The sequence below is a fragment of the Colossoma macropomum genome, unplaced genomic scaffold (assembly GCF_904425465.1).
Source record: "Colossoma macropomum unplaced genomic scaffold, Colossoma_macropomum, whole genome shotgun sequence".
In the NCBI taxonomy this organism is placed as follows: Eukaryota; Metazoa; Chordata; class Actinopteri; order Characiformes; family Serrasalmidae; genus Colossoma; species Colossoma macropomum.
The window spans coordinates 22,119,963-22,140,051 of record NW_023494795.1 but is presented as its reverse complement, the minus strand read 5'-3'; the positions used below and the strand labels follow the sequence as shown (position 1 = coordinate 22,140,051).

The window sequence follows — 20,089 nt, the reverse complement described above, 5'->3', positions numbered from 1 at the left end:
CAGTTCCACTATATATGGATAAAATATAGATCATTTACAGATGTTCTACAGAAGTTATTAATGAATGGTGAGAAGCTGATTCTTAACCGTATTCATGTTAGGATTATTACAAGGGTTACGTTTAGGCCCAAGACTAGGGGTTAGGTTTCAGCTTTGAGTTCATTTTACAGTTAGGGTTAGTGAAAGTTAAGGGGATTTGAATAGATATTTAGTTGAATACTAAATTCAAATGCAAGGTAAGCATCTACACAAGGTACAAAATACAGGGTTTTCTGGAGGGTCCAGAAGCCCCTAATTAACTTCTTGGAGCCCCTGCATGTCTCAACATCAAAATTCTGGGGGGGTCTCTGAGAATAAACTTATTATGAAGTTATGCTGTTTGTTAGACAATAATAGATGCTCAAATACAAATTCAGGGGAAAGGTCATTGTTTAGCTTGCTTCACCTACAATCGGCAAAAGGGTCTGCCTCAGGGTGGCACTATAACAAATTAGTTTAACCAGTTGGTCTTTCATGAACTAGCAACTGTAACTATGCCTGGGATTACTCTGAAAAACTTTACAATATGCCATAGCATACGTGTAAATCTGAAAACTTGCCCAATTTCACAAGTGACTGGTGAAAAGAGACAAAAGAAGAGATGTTTGAGATCTCAACTGATGTGTTGAAAACCTTATTTCCAAACTAGAGAAGATCATTTCCAAAAGAAGAATTGTTAAATGAAAGATTTTGTTGCCATTGAAGCTAGCACCAGCACTGCTGTGGTGAGTGAGTTAGCAGCCAGCCAACGCTGGAGTGCCCAGCCCACATGGTAGCCCCCAAATACCAGGGAGTATTTCACACACTGCATCTAAATATCATCTTCAGGGGCAATCCAAAGAAAGCATCACCCTTTATTCTACTAGAGTGACACTGCATGCTACTAACATTGTGCTTGCATGTCTTTGCATGCTGTCCTTTCTCTGCACGGCCTGATCTCTTTATCTCTGTTCTCATCATGCCTAATGTTTTCAGCAAGCTAATTCAAGCTGATTCAAGCCAATCAGAAGGCGAGGCTTACAATTGCTCATTGGGTGTTCCTAACCTACACTTTCTCTGGCCTTTTCCTATCTTGTCTTTCTAAAGTTCTTGCAATGCATGAGAATGTTCTAAAGTGCCCCACGCCTGGCTGCTCAGGACGCGGCCACGTTAATAGCAACAGGAACTCCCACCGCAGGTGAGTGTCTGCGCCCGGGCCGAGGAGCTGTCAGTTTAGTGCTGTACAGGTTCAGACTCAGGCTGTTTAAAGCAGGCATGGATGTTAGAAAGCCCTGGTGTTTGAGCAGAGGTGTGAATAAAGAGAGGAGAGATTTGTGTGTCAGTGTTGGGGAGTCTGTCTCTCTGAGATCTGCTGGGAAATCTGGGGAATTAAGGTTTTTTGCCCAGGCTTGCTTGTCCTGATCCTTAGACCTTAAAACACACTGCTTTCTACCTTTTTTCTTTTTTTCTATTTAGTCATGTAACCAGAACTTCATTTTGGTCAAAAGTACACAGATGAAGAATTTTAGATTAACAATAGCTTAAAAAGTGTCAGTATTGCACAAGCCCAAAAAAGGTGACAGGTAAAATATTAGTAGGTGATATATGAGTAGGCACAGAAGCTTTTATCAGACTTTTACAAAGATAAAATATTTAAAAACAGTGAAATTGTAAAAATATCAGGACTTATAAGCTAGCTATGATAGAGTCAGTATCAGTATCAGTACTCTGTGTCAGCTGATACTTAAGGATCAGGTATCTGTATAAGTATAAGCTTACATTTCATTAAATAAATGACATTGACATTAAGAGGCCATCTTAAATAATGGACATTTGTTAAATTTATAACACTTTATTAAAGCATCATTTCTAAGAAAGAGAACATATGTGGTTTTACTTACTGAACACCTTTTTAGGTACACCTACTTTGGATCCCCACAGGACCACCATAGACCATGTATTAATCAGGTGGTGGAACATTCTCAGCACTGCAGTGACACCGACGTGGTGGTGGCGTGTTAGTGTTTGTTGTGCTGGTACGAGTGGATCAGACACAGCAGTGCTGCCGGAGTTTTTAAGCACTTTGTCCCCTCATTGTCCACTCTATTAGAAGCTCCTACCTTGTTGGTCCACCATGTAGATGTAAAGTTACAGATAGTAGCTCATCTGTTACTGCACAGTTTGTGATAGCCATCCTCTGGTCCTTCATCAGTGGTCACAAAATGCTGCCCACAGGACACTGCAGTGACCCGGCGGTGTTTAAAAAGTCCAGCAGCACTGCTGTGTCTGATCCACGTGTACCAGCGCAACACACACTAACACACCAACACCATGTCAGCTGAGAATGATCCACCACCCAAATAATACTTGCACTATAGTGGTCCTATGGGGGTCCCAGGGTGGAGGGGGGCTAATGAAGTATGCAGCGCAAACATTTTTGTAGGTAGTCACTGCATACTTCATTAGCCCCCCTCCACCCTGTTCTTCAATGGTCAGGACCCCCATAGGACCACTATAGTGCAGGTATTATTTGGGTAATAAAGTATGCAGGGCAAACATTTTTGTAGGTACACCTACAGAAGAGTTTTATAATAACATGCTGTTAGTATGCTATTATTAGAGTTATGAGTGACATGTAATAGAACAGGGTACATATGTATGATCTCCTCAAGGTATTCACGAATGCACACCCTCCACACATGCACACAGTGTTAGATGCGTCTCCTCCTTGTGCGTACTGCTCTGATCTCCCGCTCTCTCAGACGCAGGCACACACACCCTGTTCCCCACTCACAGCCGCTGCAGGCCATGTTATATAGAACAGCTCCTGTGGGACAGACTCACACCCACTGAGCAGATATGAAGCAGGGGGAGCCGAGGAAAACAAAACACACCAAAAGGGGGGAATAAATTCACACATACACACCGTGCTGCATATATGTATGTACATGTATATGTGCCTACCAGTGCTCGGCCCACGGTTGTCATGGCAACTCAGCATATCGACAGCGTTCCTTCTGTCTACCTGTCAACACCTCTCTCTGTGATTCAGCGGTGCAGTGTGAATGAGAGGCTCTGGCGATTCACAGAAATTTCAGAGTGCGCGTGAAATTGCAGAGCGGCAGTTGAAAGTGCATGTCTTTGTGTTCTTGTTTGTCGTTTTTTTTTTTACTGAAGTGTGCATGTGTATAAGTGTGTGTGTGTGTGTGTGTGTGTGTGTGCTGTGAGAACAGTGTGATATGGATAAGTGAAAGCACATAAAAGAGTGTGAGAAAAAGAAAGATAGAGACAGGAAATAGTGAGAGAAATACAGAGACAAAAAGAGGGAAAGAGAGAATGAGTGAGTAAAAGATATTAAGAATGACAAAGATGTAGAAAGAGGCAGTGCAAGAGAGGGAGAGAAATAAAATATAAAAATAGATAGAGAGAGAGGGGAAAAAGAGAAATAGAAGGAAAAATAAGAAGGGAAACAAAATGATGGAAAGCAATAAAAGTGGGAGTGTGAGAGAGAGATGGAAAGAGAGACATACAGAAGGAAGGACAGGGAGAGTTAGATGGATGGAAAGGGAGAAAGACAGAAAGAGAGAGAAAAAATGCAAAAGAAGGAAAAGCAATAGAGAGAGGGAAAGAAAAAAGAGAAAGAGAAAAAATGAGAGAGAGGAAGAGAGAAATGATACAGAAAGTGAGAGACAGGGAGAGAAAACAAAGAAATAGAGGGAGAACGAGAGAGGGAGATACAGAAAGGGAAAGAGGTAGAAGGCAAGAGAGAGGGAAAACAGAGAGAAACATGGAAGGAGAGAGAAAGAAAAATGGAAAGAGAAAGGAAAAGAGCAAAAGAGAGAAATGAAGATAGAGATGAGAGATAGACATGAAGAGAGAGATAGAAAGAAAGAGAGATCCTTACAGCCAGCTACTGCAGTCTCTTTAGAGAGAGGCAGAGAGAGAAAGAGAGTGCTGTAGGGGGCTGTTTAGGGTGAAATACACTGAAATGCACTGGCACTGCCACACAGAACTACAAACAACCATCCCTTCTCTCTCTCTCTCTCTCTTTCTCTCTCTCTCTCTCTCTCTCTCTCGCTCTCTCTCTCTCTCTCTCGCTCTCTCTCCCTCACTCTGAAGAGACTGCAGTAGCTGGCTGTAAGGATCTCTCTGAATCCAGTCAGCCACAAATGCCCAGCAGATATCTGCAAAGCTGGGTCTTCATGATACACAACTAGGCCATAAGAGATACATAATTCATATGTAAATATCCCTTTGAGCCCCATACGTGCACACAATGGTCCTGCAAACACTGGTAGTCAGCTGGAGCTGGAATATCTAAAGCAGTCGTCCTGCTCTGACTAGCACAAGCTCACCCCTTTATGGTTTTATTAAATATTCCTTTAAATCCCACTGTTTCTGAAGGGTGTGTGTTTGTGCGTGCACATGCTTGTGTGTTTCCTTACACAGTACATGTGAGTGTGTGTTTGTGTTAACGCTGTGTTAACACCACATTGATGATTGCTTTGCTGATGTTGCAGTCTCTCGGGTTGTCCGATAGCTGCTGCTGAGAAGATGGCTAAGGTTCAGGAGAAGCACCAGTCCTGCGACGGCACCAAGTCCAACCAAGCGTCTGACCGCGTGCTGAGGTACTACACTCATTTAAATTTCCAGTTTTCATCTGGCATCTCTGCCTTTGAGAACAACGTGGCTATGCTTTCATAGATATAGACTCATACACTAATAGCCTTCATTTAGATATACAGCTGTTTCCATTTCTAGGATATGGAATATGCTCTAATTGCAACATCTGCTTAAAAGTCTCTGCTAACAAAATCATGGTGTAATATGACATTTGTCATCAAAACAAGCTGAGAAATTTTGGTTCCAAACTTAAGCAGAACATTCACACACACGCTGGAGCCTAACCCAGCGGTCATAGGGCAGAAGGCAGGATACACCCTGGACAGGCCGCCAGTCCATCACAGGGCTTAAGTAGAACAGTAGATATTTTATTATGATTTAAATTTTAGCATACAGGCTTACTTTGCATTAAGACATAAAATAATTTTTTGTAAAATGATATAGAGAAACAGTCATGCCACATTTAAAAATACTCTCAAAAACTTTGATTTTATTGAATTTATGGTTAATTAAACAACAAATGTATTCAAAAGATAGGACATTATTACGTTACATGCTATTTTTATGTCTAACAGAACAATATTAGGTAGTTTTGGGACACAAAATTGGCCAAAAGCTTTGCTCTCCGTGTCCCAGCAAAAACCTGTTAATAGTCATAGCAGTACACCGTATTGTTATTGTCATTGAGTGTGGTGCCTGTCTTATCATTCTGACGTGAACCTCTAGGCTGTGACCCCTAAAATTGTGACCTATTTGTGGAAATTTGGGGAAATTACGCAGACACTTAGTTGAGTCAGTCAAGTTCCACCCATTACATTACAGAACCTCCTCTGGTAAAACAAATCCAGTGTTTATGTGTTTTAGTCTCAAGTTTAAGTGCTGATACTTAATATGGGGTCACATTAGGAGGGGTCCTGAGATCCTGCTCTCTATGCCCTTAAAAATAATCATTAGGTGATGGAGAAAGATACATTCCGTTGAGGATATCAGTACTTTCCATTGAAAGAGTATTAAGCAGGCTCTATTTAAAATACAAATGGGGAAAAAAGAAATAGAGAAATAAAGAAGACAAGAGGATGCACATCATTAAATTAGGATTTGCAGGTACTTCACACTGACATGGGATCAGTTTCACATACTGAGTTGCACCAAATCCAATTAAATAACATTAATTATGCTCTCTTTATTATGCAACATGCAGTTTCTCAGTTTCCTAAAGTACTGAAGATGTTCAAAGTATTCTCAGAAAAGCACATTTTGATTTAATGTGATGTAACTTATAAATAAAATAAATAATATTATATTGCCCACCCCTACTTTCAACTTCTGATAGTTAACTTATATAGGTAATGTAAAAGTGACATATACTAACACTGCCAGAGTAACTGTATGTAGATCAAGCAATATCCAGTACCATTGACTTTCAGTCAGTTCCAGTGATGCACAGGCCTTCTCTGTCGATGATTATCTTCCAGGCCAATGTGCTTTGTGAAACAACTAGAGATCCCACAGTATGGTTACAAGAACAACATCTCTACCAGCACGCCCCGCTCCAACCTGGCTAAGGAGCTGGAGAAGTACTCTAAGACCAGTTTCGACTATGGTGGGGGCTACGACAGCCAGCCCCATGCCTACAGTAAGCGTTCCCTCACCCAGAAGAACCATGGACGAGATACCTTGCCCAGGGGATATGATGGTGAGTACAACTTGGTTGTTCTTTTCTTTCTCTGGAAGCTTGCTTTAACAACAAATCCAAGATATGATGATCTGCTCTCTGGTATGTGGGATACAACAATCTGTATATTCATTCATCCTGTTAACAAAAAGTTTTAATCTTAAAGACCTTCAACCAACAGTAGCGAACATTGCTTCTATGGATCTTTTTAGAGGCTTCTTTAGAGGTCTCTATATTAGAACTTCAAATGATATAGAATCTAGATGTTTTAAGGGCCAGAATCCAGCATGAATTGGGCTCCCCTATTTAAGTCTTTGAAACCAAGTCCACAAAAGCTTTGCACTGGGGCATCTACTTTACCAGAAGTTTGAAAACATCTGTCTCAGATTCTCTCATTGAGCTGCGGTTAAGACATCATTACGAATTCAGCAGCATAGGTCATTTTTTTACACCAGTGAGCTTTCTCATTGAATGGAAGGCGAGTGTTTCGGAGCAGTGGAGGGGTGGAGTTCCCAAGATGATTTCTGGCCTGCAGTAGAAATAGCTCGCCTCCTGAATCTCAGGCGGGCTGTGTAGCCTGAGTCTGTCAGAGATTTTGGGTTATGAGATGATCCTGGTGGTGATCTGCCTTTCTTCATTCTGACAGGCAGCACAAATGTGAAACTGTGAATGACTTTCTCGTGGCAAACTTACAGGCAGGAACTGATGAAAAGTCCCAGGTCAGACTTGCACAAGTCATATTTGAGCTGGATTAGTTTTCCTTTGGCAGGGACTAGAATTTAAGTGATTACTGTTAAGATCTGTGATTTAATTCCAATATGAACTTGCAATGTCTATGTTTTATACAGTCTGACAGTAATGACTGTGGAATAAATAACCTCCTGTTAACCTTGTTTCACTAGTTGAATCTGGAGCTCCTTTAGTAATAGTAGTCCTGCTCGAGTTGACCTCATGCTAATACAATAATAAAAACCCAGGGACACGGGAAGGTGTTTTTAAGTTAGGGTGCTGAAATTTTAAGCAGCATCTAAACATGTATACAGTAGTGTGAAAACCCAAAATGACATGTTTTGTTGATTTACTCAGGTAAACTAACTTCCTCCATAGAGAACGCACTTAAATATGCCATTTTTAGAAATTTTAGTGCACAATTTCTATTTATTTGAATTTAATATACTGGAAAAAAATAAACACAACATATAAAATGTACCATAGCTTTTGCACAGGCCACATTTTGTATTTTATTTTTCCTAATATGTGAAATTCAGCAATGACACCAGAATTTTGCACTAAAATGTACATAAGTGTGCTCTCTATAGAGGGTGTGTTAACTTATGTTCACTAACAGCATCAATAAAAAATAATTTGTCCAGGGTGCCCAAACTTTTGCATGTGAATTATGATCATTTATATATTTTACATTGAACAGAACATCTCACTACATGTGTCGAGAGACAACATTATACACATGTAATTAACACTGTTAATGCCCACCCTGCTTTCTTGTTCTAGACAAACTTAGTGCAACTTTATGTTCGAGTGGCAACTAATCAGATTGTTGATATTCGACACAGTGACCAATTCTGTCATGCCCACAGTCACACACTGAGATTTAAAACTCAGACACACCCTTAGCAGGAGATATAAAGGTTGATTAAAAAACAAATGTATTCAAAAGATGAGACTTTATTACGTTAAGTTTTTTTACATGTAACAGAGCAATATTAGGTAGCTTTAAAACTGGCCAAAAGCTTTGCATGCACTTTCTCTCTTTGCACCTCAAGTTACTTGTCCTTTAGCAACATGAAATCTGAAGTCTGAAATCTGAGGATGCTGCAGCACCTTTACTTCCTGTGTCCCTGCAAAAATCTGTTAATAGTCATGGTTGTGGACCGTGTTGTTATTGTTATTGAGTGTGGAGCCTGACGTGAACCTCCGGGTTTTTAAACTGTGACGTATTTGTGGGAATTTGGGGAAATTACACAGACACTTAGTTAAGCGTGAATTGGCCAATCAAGTCCCAGTCATTACATTACTCATTACAGAACCTTCTCTGGTAAAACAAATCCAGTGTTTATGTGTTTTGTCTCAAGTTCTAAATCAGACAGTGCAGATACTTAATATGGGTCACGTTAGGAGGGGTTAAATAGAGTAGAACCTACAGAAAAGTGAGATTCTGCTATCTATGCCCTTAAAAATAATCATTAGGAGATGGAAAAAAGATTCGGTAGCCTATATCAATACTTCCTGCTGAAAGGGTGTTGAGCAGGCTCTGTGTCAAATACAAATGCGAAAAAATAAATACATAAATAAAAGAGACTAGACTGTGTTTCTCCGACAGTAATGTGCAAAGCATTAAATTAGGATTTGCAGGTACTTCACACTGACATGGGATTATTTTCACATCAATTCAAAACTGCATGTTTCTTAAGAAGGCCGGTCAGACGTGGACAGTCTTTTAGTTTTTGAATCTGAACCCTCTCGGTGAAGTGAGTCCCACTCTTGCACTCTCTTGCCCATTTTTTGTTGTCTAAATCTAAATTATTTTTTTTAGTTTTGTGATGTGAAAGAGGACGTTGTATAAGAATTGTGCAGTTGATTTACACTCCACAGCAAATGATGTTATTCATACAAAAAAAAAGAAACTACCGAACATGAAAAAGGTTACTTTGATGAATATTTTAAATATATATAAAGGGATTACAATGGCATTCGTGACCAGTGTTAATTTACATTGTCCTGTCAGACAAAAGAGAGCTTATTACCATATCCACCGCCATGGTATATTATCCTGCAGTTAAGCAACTGCTTGTTTGAAGTGGAATAATGGATATTTTATTCTGGTCTGTTTTTATGGTTGATCCTCCATAAGGCTAATTTTACCGCAATTCTGCCTAGTGTGGAAAATGCTTTTAGTGAAGGTGCTAGTGAATTTCCTGTTAACAATGTGCAGCCCTATGTTTGAAACGTAGATGCACTGTCACACTGCTCTCTCTCTCTCTTTCTCTCTCTCTCGCTCTTTCTGTCTCTTTCTCACTCTTTATCTCTCTCTCTCTTTCTCTCCCTCTCTCTCTCTTTTTCTCTCTCAGACACATTTGCTCTCAGCATTCATCATGGAACATCAGATCATCCAATAAGCGAGTCTTGTAGGTGTCTATCTATCTATCTATCTATCTATCTATCTGTCTATCTGTCTATCTATCTATCTATCTATCTATCTATCTATCTGTTTAGATAGATTCACAGCATTTATCAAAGCTGTTCATCTATCTATCTATCTGTCTATCTATCTATCTATCTATCTATCTATCTGTTGTTCTGTCCTCCACTAAGCCTGCTTTAAGTCTGTTCACCTGTGCCAGTTGGTACATGCACTTTTTGCATATGTCACAGTTATATATCTCTGATAGTAAGTGTGCATGTGTGTATGTTTTTTGTGTGTGGGTTGTGCGTGACAGCAGCTAAGCGCTACTGTAAGACCTCCAGTCCGGCCAGCAGTACAACGAGCAGCTACGCTCCGAGCAGCAGCAGCAGCAGCAGCCTGAGCTGTGGGGGCGGCAGGGGGGGCAGAGGAGGAGAGAGCAGTGCCAGCAGCACCTGCAGCAAAAGCAGCTTCGACTACACACACGACATGGAGGCGGCGCACATGGCAGCCACAGCCATCCTCAACCTGTCCACACGCTGCAGAGAGATGCCCCAGAGCCTGACCGGCAAAGGCCCCGAACTGCTCGCACAGGTCAGCACCAGCACCCACTCTATCTCTGTCACTTCACCACTTAAACCCCAGGTGTTCTGTTCAGTTAGATGTCTTAAATGGGGATTTCATTGATTTTACTAGAAGTTTGCACAGTTAAATGGTTAAAATGTAACGAGTGTCATTCAGAGTAGTTTGATGTGAAATGCTCTGTTCAAAAGAAACATACCGAATTGTTCCCAGTGGTGGTGATAGGAACCAGACATCCAGGAGTTGGATGCTTCTAAAAGCTACTTCACAAAAGTTATTACCATTATTAATACTGTATGTATAAACTCTGAATGAATGTGCAGATCCGTTGTTTATTTTGTGTATTGAATAAAATATTTAAGTTGTAGACATCTCAACCCCTGGTTCCTGTCACCACCATTCTAAAGAAATCTGAGTCAGTAAATTTCTGTACTATGCACATTTTCACATTATACCACTTTGAATGACTTTGTTTACATATAAAAAATTGATTTATGCAGAAATGTAAAAATAAATTAGTGGTATTCCCTTTGAGGCTCACTTTACAACGGCTATTATGAGTTACTCACTAATAACAATGAAATTATGGAAATATATGAGGTTTATATGTACATGGTCTGGTTTACCTACAATGTCTGATTCTTTTACTGTTGCTGTAATATTTACATATTTAAAGGAATAATCCGTTTTTAACCTGATCTCTATCTACTGCATCTATTTCACATAGTTGATCACCATAGACAATCAATTGGATGCATTTGCCTTTACTTAGAAAACAGAAGTTCTGTTGATGAACAACTTATAATAGAAGTCAGTAAGGCAGATTAGTGCTTTAATCCAGCCTGAAATTTTGGTCTGAAACCAAATATAATCTGAGAATTTTCTGTCTGAGCCTGACTTGACTCAACACACAGCATCATGTGTTGAGTCTGATCTGAGCCACACAAAATTCTGTCTGAAACTGACCTGAGCCAGCCCATCATCAAGCAAAGTTCTGAATTAAACCTGACAGGATAGCGCCAGTTGCTATGTAGTGACAATAATAGCTATACAGTATAAAATAATAAAAAATAATATGCCATAATAAAATAGTCAGCTGTTCTAATAAGCTTTCCATAATATGCAATTTTTAAGCTGTACATATCAAGATGTTAGCCTTCACCTGTTTAATTCTGAAACTCTATTTTTTTACATAGAGCATATCGCTGCCAAACCTTGTATGTCTATTTTTGTCATTTTTTAGTTTCTGATATAATTTGAAAGTGTTTGTTGCTCTTTACATTGTGTGAAAGACTGGTTGCATTGACTCACATTAAAAGTAAAGTACGTTTTTTTGTTCTCCTGTAAAGTTACCATTTACGAGGAGATATGAGGTTTTGTTCTGACAGCAGTGATATAACAACACATTTTACATATGACATGAGATACTTTTTGACCGAATCGATAACATTAAACATTTTGGCTGCGCTAATCTGCACTTTTCTAAATGGATTTGCTGTTTATTTCCACTGCATCCATTTTTTCATGAGCTTGTTCTTTTTTGTTAAATTCTGTCAATAACGCGAGTGCATAACTCCAGCATTTTCACGTAAGGAAAGTAGCAAAGAAGAATAAAGTAAGGTGTAAATCTAAAGCAGTGGAAATGCAGGGTAAAACCTGTTCAAAGTTGGAGGTGGGCTTTGAAAATCTGAACATCCGAGCACGACTCAAGCCCAATACATATTTGGATGACCGAACCTGACCAAACACGATATGAGGAGTCGGGTTTGGACAAATATTTCCAGCTCTTGGCATATATGTTACAGATGTGGCAGATAGACATTAGTTTCCTCTAACTATACTAGAATTTTGCTATGCTGCTCTGACTGAATGATAAACTGGTTCAGTCCCATTCTGAGCAGTCTGAAGCAAGTCATTTATTCCAGTTATTCTTTGCAGTGTTCTAGAGGATGGCATGGAGACTGCGTGTGCTGGGTGTGGTGTTACAGCGGCGCCAGGGCTGCCTTGACTTGGCATGCCAAGCAGCCGCTATGTGGGTCATCATATGAGCTTAATGGTCTGAGCAGGTCCTGATTGCTTTAGTGACACATCGATTGTGGAGATAATCTGAAAGGTGATAACAGGAGCGTAAGCAGCATCTGACAGCAGGAAGAAAGCTGGTGCAGTATTAGCCCTCTCTCTCTCTCTCTCTCTCTCTCTCTTTCTCTCTCTCTCTCTCTCTCCCTGTCTTTCTCTTTCTCTTTCTCCCTCTCGCTCTCACTCGCTCTCTCTCCCTCTCTCTCTCTCTGTATGAGACAGGCTGGATCGATGGCGTTTTCAGCTACAGCTCAAGCCCGGCCTGTCCTCTCCCATTGGGTGCAGTAGAAAGAGTGTGACCTCTCTTTAAGGACACTGGGGCGAGCTAAAGCCTAGAGAAAGAGAGAGGGAGAGAAAGAGGCAGTGGGGATGATCACTAATGAGGGACTATAGATGGAGATGTAGGACAGTGAACGGTGCATCATCCTGCTCTCCTTTTTCATGAGGGTGGGCAGTATGGAAAGAATAGAACATCACAATACTTCACATTTACATGATAAACAATATGTATCACAGCGTTTAGTTTTTCAGAGGTTTGGGAAAAAGTGGTGGAACTAGGGTCTAAACAATTAATGGGCCTCCCATCTGGAAATTCCTTTCAATTAATAAAATGCTAACATAAATAGCTTAACATAGAATTTTCTCAGATGCCTGACATGTTTGAACAGTAGTGTGTTCATATTAGAATATTGTTATTTATATACAATAATAAATGATTCTGGACAATCAAACTATATATCTGTATCATGTGATACCAGATAGCCTACCTAACTATGATATCATCCATGTAGTATGACAGTACAATAATCAGCTCAATCACTTAAATTTCCAGTGTAAATAAAATTTTTATAAATAATGTTGACATCTTAATGGATGTGGCTGTGCTCTAGTTTAGATCAACCTAGTGTAACTTGCCTTGACAGTCTGAACTGACTGTCAGGCTATCAGCCAAAAAAACTCTCGGTACTCCTGATGGGCAGCCTGAGCCCCTTTCTACCCCGGCGGTTAAACCACTGTTAGGGACCAAGTTTGGGAATGCACCTGGAAAACAGGAGTGATGTTTTTTAATGAATTAAATGAGTACAGTGATTTATTTTTTAAATTCCACATTTTCAAAAATGAACTATTTAAGGAGGACCTGAACAAAAATCAAAACAATTAGTAAAAAAATAATTAATAAAATGATAATGATGGGATAGTTAGCTGACATCAAAGTAGTTCCTTGTCACTATGTAGTTACAGTTTGTTTTTTTGTGGGCTCTCTATAATTAGTCCATATCTGTCTTTTTAAGAAAAAATACAGTTTTTCTGTATTGTAAAAGTACTGACAATTCCCATCGTTTTTTCAATTTTTTTAAAAAATATATTTATATATATTTTTTGACACTCCTAGTTTCTCTTTATCTTTGCCTTCCGTCTCTCTATTCTTTCATCCATCTTTCTTTTTATTTCCTCCTCCGCCTCTCTCCTGACCACTTCCTACATATCACTTTTTTATTGTTAGCCAGAATTATTATCCATTTGTTGTACATCTGATTTACTTTTCATAATTGTAATTGTACAATTACATTATTCTATAATCCACTAAACAGTTTTGAAATTATTTACATTTACATTCAAATTACATCCTTAATCAACAGGTTCAATTCTGTTTGTTTTGATGGGAAACAGTTGGTTACAAAAATGGCAAAAAAGCCTTCTGTAGTCAGGAGACCAAGAGAGCCAAGAGGGTATAACTGCCTGTTATCTCTCTCTAAGTTGGTAGGATGGCCTCCCTCTCCCCATTACTCAGTGTGATGCTGGCGACTGTGGGGGTCTGTTAATTGACGTAACAGAATTGGAAGTTAGCATTCTTCTCCAGATGTGTTTAGCTGTCATTCACATTATGTTGGCCGTAGTTTGAAAGCATGTTGTGGCTCACTTCATGTGCATCCTCTGATTAGTATTAGCAATAGCATTAGTATCAGTAATAGCATTCACCTTCTCAGCTTGGTATCATCATTGAAGAAGATAAAAACGGGGTTTCAACTTTTAAAAGTTAGTGCCCAGGCTTAAACTTTTTAGTCATTTGAAGTTGTTGTTGAAGTTAAAGTTGAAGTTCAAATTCAATTAACTTCAATTAACAGTTTTTTACAGCGTATATTAGGGAGAAATGGTCCATGACTAAGTTGGAGGAACAAATCTGGTAAAAATGCAAAACTGTATGCGTAACAATAACCTTTCATCAGATCCAAATAATACTAAAATATCTCCTCTTCTGCCTGAAAGTTTTGAATCCACCTTTTTCAACATTTTTTCCGCTTGTTTCAGTGAGCTACCAATGAGAAATAATTAATATAAAATATAAGATGTGGTGTTTCAAGGCCGACATGCCATGAGGGACCTAGGAGGGATAATTTTTGTGATTTGATTTTATGCTCTGTTCCGTGTGTATTTTCATCAATTTTTATTGAATTCTGCTTAACTCTTTCTTCTCTTTCCTATCTTTCTTCCTTCCCACCCTTCCTTGTCTCCTCTCCTGTTCTGTGTGGTGCAGAGTCCAGATGAGCGGGACGCAGAGGATAACAGTACGCTGGATCTGAGTGTGGGTCGTGCAGGTGGGCTGGGGGAGGGTACGGTTCTCACCCCGCTACAGCCCATGTCCCCCCAGCGCCAGGCACTGCTCAACAGCCGCTGCTACCAGATGAGCCCAGCTGACTGCTGGGACCCGCCCGTGGATTACACCAAGATTAAACGGCTGCACGAGGACCACAAAGAGGTAGTGCCTTCAGCCCCCCGCATGGGCACACTGCTGCTTTATAGAAGTGAATACAGATATATGGCAGAATGGGATCGATCAGCGTTTTGTCAGGGTACTGAGCACTTTATCAAAGTAAACGGTGACGTTTTAATGGGGCAGCAGATAAAGCAGATACTACAGACTGTTGCATTTTACATTGGGGCATATGCTGGGATATAAAAGCTAAGGATATAGTAGTATTTTGCTGTAGTATTAAAAAAAGATGGATGAGCCATTCCACTAAAAGAACATGAGGGACATCTAGTGGTAAAGGCTAGTACTGTATATTGCCTGACTAACTTACCAAATGTATTACATCCTAGGGCTTATTGTTCAGTTTTATGTAATTTTTTTTGTTATAGGTTATAGTTATCACATATTTTTTAAGTTATACTAGTGAAGAATGAGCACTTGAACAAGCAAGCAGGTTAATGTGATTGAAAAAATAATAACTTGATTCCTTAAATTCTAAGTTTATTATTCAGTTATTAATCTTAAAACTTAAGACACCTTTGATAGTTATAGTACTAATAGTTATGCAGTTATGAAAGGGGGGAGATTGAAGTCTGAGCCCACATACACACCCTTTGGAATTGTGTGTTATTCTGTCTCTAAGGTTATTAGGGTCTGTAATGTCACTGAAATCACTTCAAAATGCAAATTACCCTTAAGGACTAGGTATAATCCATATCCCCAAAACCAGACTATTGTTTATAAATGACCAATAAAGTTCACGCTGCATTTTCTGTCCTTATCAGGATGAGCTGGATCCATTTCAGGAGCTGCTAGAGGATCAGCAGTACCCGGGCGAGGTGTCCCTTCCCAGCCCAAAACACAAATATGCCCCTTGCAAGGAGAGCAAGAAAGAGCTCCTCACGTAAGATGAGCATCCTCACATTCTTTAATGAATAAAGGCTTTTGAGAATGTGAGAGTGGTCATTAATTCTAAATCTGTCTCCCCAGGCTCTCCAGCTGCCAGCTGGCTGACAAGGGCATGCGTGGCATGATGGCAACCAATTCACAGGATCTGAAGTAAGCTTGACAATATCATGTTCATATCCTTTCACATGTCCTTCAGTGCTGTGCAGAAATGAGGTCTAGCCCTGTGGATTCTTGCTGTATCTGTGTACAGGTGTCCAACTCCAGGTTGCGATGGCTCCGGGCACATAACAGGCAACTACGCCTCACACAGGAGGTAACCACACACACATCTACACAAACACATGCTGTATAATACACATTTAGATACAATGCTGGCCAAAGGTTTTGAATCACAATTTGAAATTGTAGAATCACATTTTCAACAATGTAAAATTGAGTTTTGTTGGAGATTCTAAACTCTTTCTGCAGGCCCCCTAGTGCTCGTTTCACTGTTCCATCTTTGTGGATAGGTGTGAATTGTTTTCACAGTACGGCATTCTCATCCCTCCTCTTTTACCCCTCATTAGTCACTAGCAGCTCAACACAGAGTCACAATGTTTCACACACATAGAGCCAACAGTGTCGTAGTTGATCTGATAACAGAGTTACGAAGATTTTTTTTTTTCAATTTGATTTTATGAATCAAAAATCTTAGAGTCGATTTCCATTATGCTGGCAGAAAGGCCACTAGGGGGTCTGCAAGAAGAGCCTAAGAAGAGGCTTAAATAGAGTTATCATTTACTAGTTTATAGCGGTCAGATAGCTTAGTGTTTGGAAATTGAGGTCTGAACCCTTGCTTTCGCAATATGTGAAGAACTCCTGACACTAGGTTTGGTTTCCTTTGAAACAGGATAACTGTCTCTCTTGATAAAGTTTAAAATGCAAATTAACCTTGTGCACGGTCCTGGCGACAGTCAAATCTGATCTGAAAACTGAAAAATCAGTCGTAATAAAAGTGCTAATCGTAGATGGGGTGTGGTAGATGTAGGGTATGAAGCATATTCAATAGGGCATGAGTGTCCAGTCTTCCAGGCCTGCTACCAAACTGAGCTGGGTCAAGATTACACAATTTCACATATTACCCAGTTAATATGACAAGTGATTCCAAACCTTTGATTCAAGTAGTACCAACAAAACATAATAAGGTTTCTCGGTTGCAGTTTGTCAGGCTGTCCTCGAGCAAAGAAGAGTGGAATTAAAATCATGCACAGCAAGGAGGACAAGGACGACCAGGAGCCAATCAAGTGAGTTTTTTTTTTCAGTTTTCTTCAGTTTGTATGTCTTCAGTTTTGTTGTGCTCTGTTTGTTACATCATGAGCATCAGTATGAGTGTGTGTACATGCTCAGAGCACTACTCCCCTCATATCTGCAGGTGTCCTGTGCCAGGGTGTGACGGTCAGGGTCATGTGACAGGGAAGTATGTGTCTCACCGCAGCGCCTCCGGCTGCCCACTGGCTGCTAAGCGGCAAAAGGATGGCTTTGTGAATGGAGCTCCGTTTGCCTGGAAGTCTGGCAAGACGGACGGCATGACATGCCCCACGCCCGGCTGTGATGGCTCAGGCCACGTCAGTGGCAGTTTCCTCACACACCGCAGGTATGTATGAGAGCATGTACACCTCAGCTCCACTTACCATATAGGTGCACTACGTAGTTCAACAGTTACAGACTGTAGTCCATCTGTTTCTCTACATACGTCGTTAGCCCCGTTTTACCCTGTTCTTCTAAGGTCAGGACCCCCACATGACCATCACAGAGCAGATATTATTTGGGTGGTGGATCGTTCTCAGCACTGCAGTGAAACTGATGTGTTTAATCTATGTTTCGCCTGTACGAGTGGATCAATGGTTTTTAAATGCCTTAGTGTTGCTGCTGCATATATATAAGTATGTGTGTGTATTTCCTCGTGCAGTCTGTCTGGTTGTCCCCGTGCCACTTCAGCCATGAAGAAGTCTAGGATAACTGGAGTGGAAATGCTTACTATCAAGCAGCGTGCAAGCAAAGGTACTTCATAATTTAACTTAACACAGTGACAGCAGTTCTATCCAACAGACATGATGTGACAGTATTCCTGGTTTAAATAAATAGAGAATGTCAGTGTGGAGAGTATGAAATTCTACTTGTGTTAATAAGACAGGGGTCACTTTATGTTCCTATTTAGGGATAGAGAATGATGAAGAAATCAAACAGCTGGATGAAGAAATCAAAGATCTAAATGAATCGAACAACCAAGTAGAGTCAGACATGATTAAACTTAGGACTCAGGTAAGACATTTCCCCTCATTTTTCATGATCTGCAATAGTTCACTTATCTGTAATCATGGCATCTGCCTCTGTCCTTATCCAGATCACCACCATGGAGACCAACCTGAAGTCCATGGAGGAGGAAAACAAGGCCATTGAGCAGCAGAATGACTCACTGCTGCATGAGCTGGCCAATCTCAGCCAGTCACTCATCAACAGCCTGGCCAACATCCAGCTCCCTCATATGGTAAGAGACAGTGTAGCACCTGCATCACACACTCAGTATGTTACAGAAATTTCATAAATAACCAAGTTACTTATGAACGGTCAATGATAGACCATCTAAAAAGGGAAAATTGTGTATGTTTCATATCAGTCTCCTTAAAGGAATAGGTTGGCATTAAATTAAATTTACATAATTCCCAATGTAGACAATCAGCAAAGATATGTTTCTTTAGTGTTGCACTGGAGCTATGAGGGTAATTTAGTTAACAAGGAATGAAAGCATATTAGCACCGTGCAAAAATAGACAGCTGCTATTACTGTTTTATACTACTACTGCTTGTCCATTTTATAGAAACAATATGTTATATAATGTCAGAAATCACATAAGCAAGTATATTTGAGATTAATCGATTTGATTAAAAGTCAACATGACTTTGAAGTCATTTTTCAAGTCATGATGGAATTCATTCTCTTTGCGCACTGCAATGTATTTCCAAGTGAAACGTGGTATCAAGGAGGGTCTCTAAGCTAGCTTAGCATTTAGTCTGATGAGATGGTGAGAGGAGGATTTTTTACCACCCACTGGTGCACAGTGACGTAATCAAAAATCAGAAGATGTTTTAGAAGCAGGTGAAAGTCAACAGAAGATAGAAGACACAAGAAAATACAAGAAGTTTACAGAAAATGCCAGAATTTTGTCTCTTAGATTATATGATATGATAATATGGCCAGAGACTAACAAAGTAAAAAAAGGGTCAATTTTAATTTCAGGTTGACTTTTAGCAAGTGTTTTTATTTTTATTATTTTTATTTTTAATTTTTATTATTTAGGATTGCAGTTTGAACTATGCTAAACTTTTTTTACTTGTTGGCTACGTTAGCCTCATAGCTCCAGTGCAAAACTAAGAAAGCAAACTTCAGACACCAAACCTGTCTTGACTAATCTCTAGGGGGACATTGTGTAAATGTGATTTTTCGTTTAACTATTCCTTTAATGGTCCACAAATTATTTGGCAAAACTCAAAAGAGCGAGTCATGTCAAATCTAAATTTTCCCATAATGTATAGTATGAAGCAGCACTGGACAGTGTTAACATAGCCCAGGTCTTTCTAATGGGTCAGTGATAGAGCTGAGTTCCTCCCATCTGCTTCTTTATGTATGTTGTTGAGTTTCTCGCAGCTCCATGTGCTTCTGTGCTTAGGTCACTTCCCTTACTGGTCATTCTACGAAAAAAACTTCACTCCAGCGACTGCTTTTCAGTTGAGTAAGAACATGGCTGCTGCGCCTGCTCATGGTACCGACCATGACAGGTCAGTACTGACTGAAACAGGGTATGATTGGACAATCCCTGCTCTTCAGCAGTAGCCATGTTGGTAAACAACTGAAAGACGTCCCTTTTGAATATGGCTCCTCAGTTCTCCACCTCCACCTGAAATAGAACTGAATGCAGGAACCCAGTTGGGGTTCCTCACATCTCATCAGCATTGGATGACTGTTGGCTTTTTATGTGCTGTTCTAATTCTTTACATTCTATATTAGGAGTCCAAAACTGTAAGAAAGCTTCATGCCCAGCTAATAGTATTCTCTCTACACCTCTCCCCTGTAGAAACCGGTGCCACTGAAAGAGGCCCCTGTTAAAAATTACTGCTGTTTACAGATGCCCCACAGAGTAAGAGATTCATTTTCCATAGTCTAACTTTATCCTTCTCCTCACTATCATTTTCTTCCCTGTAGCCCTTTTCCTCTCAGTTACACACACTGTGGTGTATATACATCACAAATGTCCATACATGTTGCCACATTTTAG

The 20,089-nt window shown here is 40.0% G+C and overlaps 1 protein-coding gene across 1 annotated transcript in view; it reads left to right on the top strand.

Moving 5' to 3' along the window:
- myt1la (myelin transcription factor 1-like, a) overlaps nt 1-20,089 on the top strand; it is a 75,471-nt gene that overhangs the window by 50,617 nt on the left and 4,765 nt on the right. The window contains exons 9-23 of the mRNA XM_036581868.1: nt 1,126-1,216; nt 4,539-4,646; nt 6,117-6,337; nt 9,406-9,462; nt 9,775-10,052; nt 14,653-14,874; nt 15,654-15,772; nt 15,859-15,927; nt 16,028-16,090; nt 16,977-17,060; nt 17,189-17,410; nt 17,726-17,817; nt 17,975-18,078; nt 18,161-18,304; nt 19,889-19,951. Coding sequence (XP_036437761.1) covers nt 1,126-1,216; nt 4,539-4,646; nt 6,117-6,337; nt 9,406-9,462; nt 9,775-10,052; nt 14,653-14,874; nt 15,654-15,772; nt 15,859-15,927; nt 16,028-16,090; nt 16,977-17,060; nt 17,189-17,410; nt 17,726-17,817; nt 17,975-18,078; nt 18,161-18,304; nt 19,889-19,951 — 1,937 coding nt within the window. The remainder of the gene's footprint in view (nt 1-1,125; nt 1,217-4,538; nt 4,647-6,116; nt 6,338-9,405; nt 9,463-9,774; nt 10,053-14,652; nt 14,875-15,653; nt 15,773-15,858; nt 15,928-16,027; nt 16,091-16,976; nt 17,061-17,188; nt 17,411-17,725; nt 17,818-17,974; nt 18,079-18,160; nt 18,305-19,888; nt 19,952-20,089) is intronic.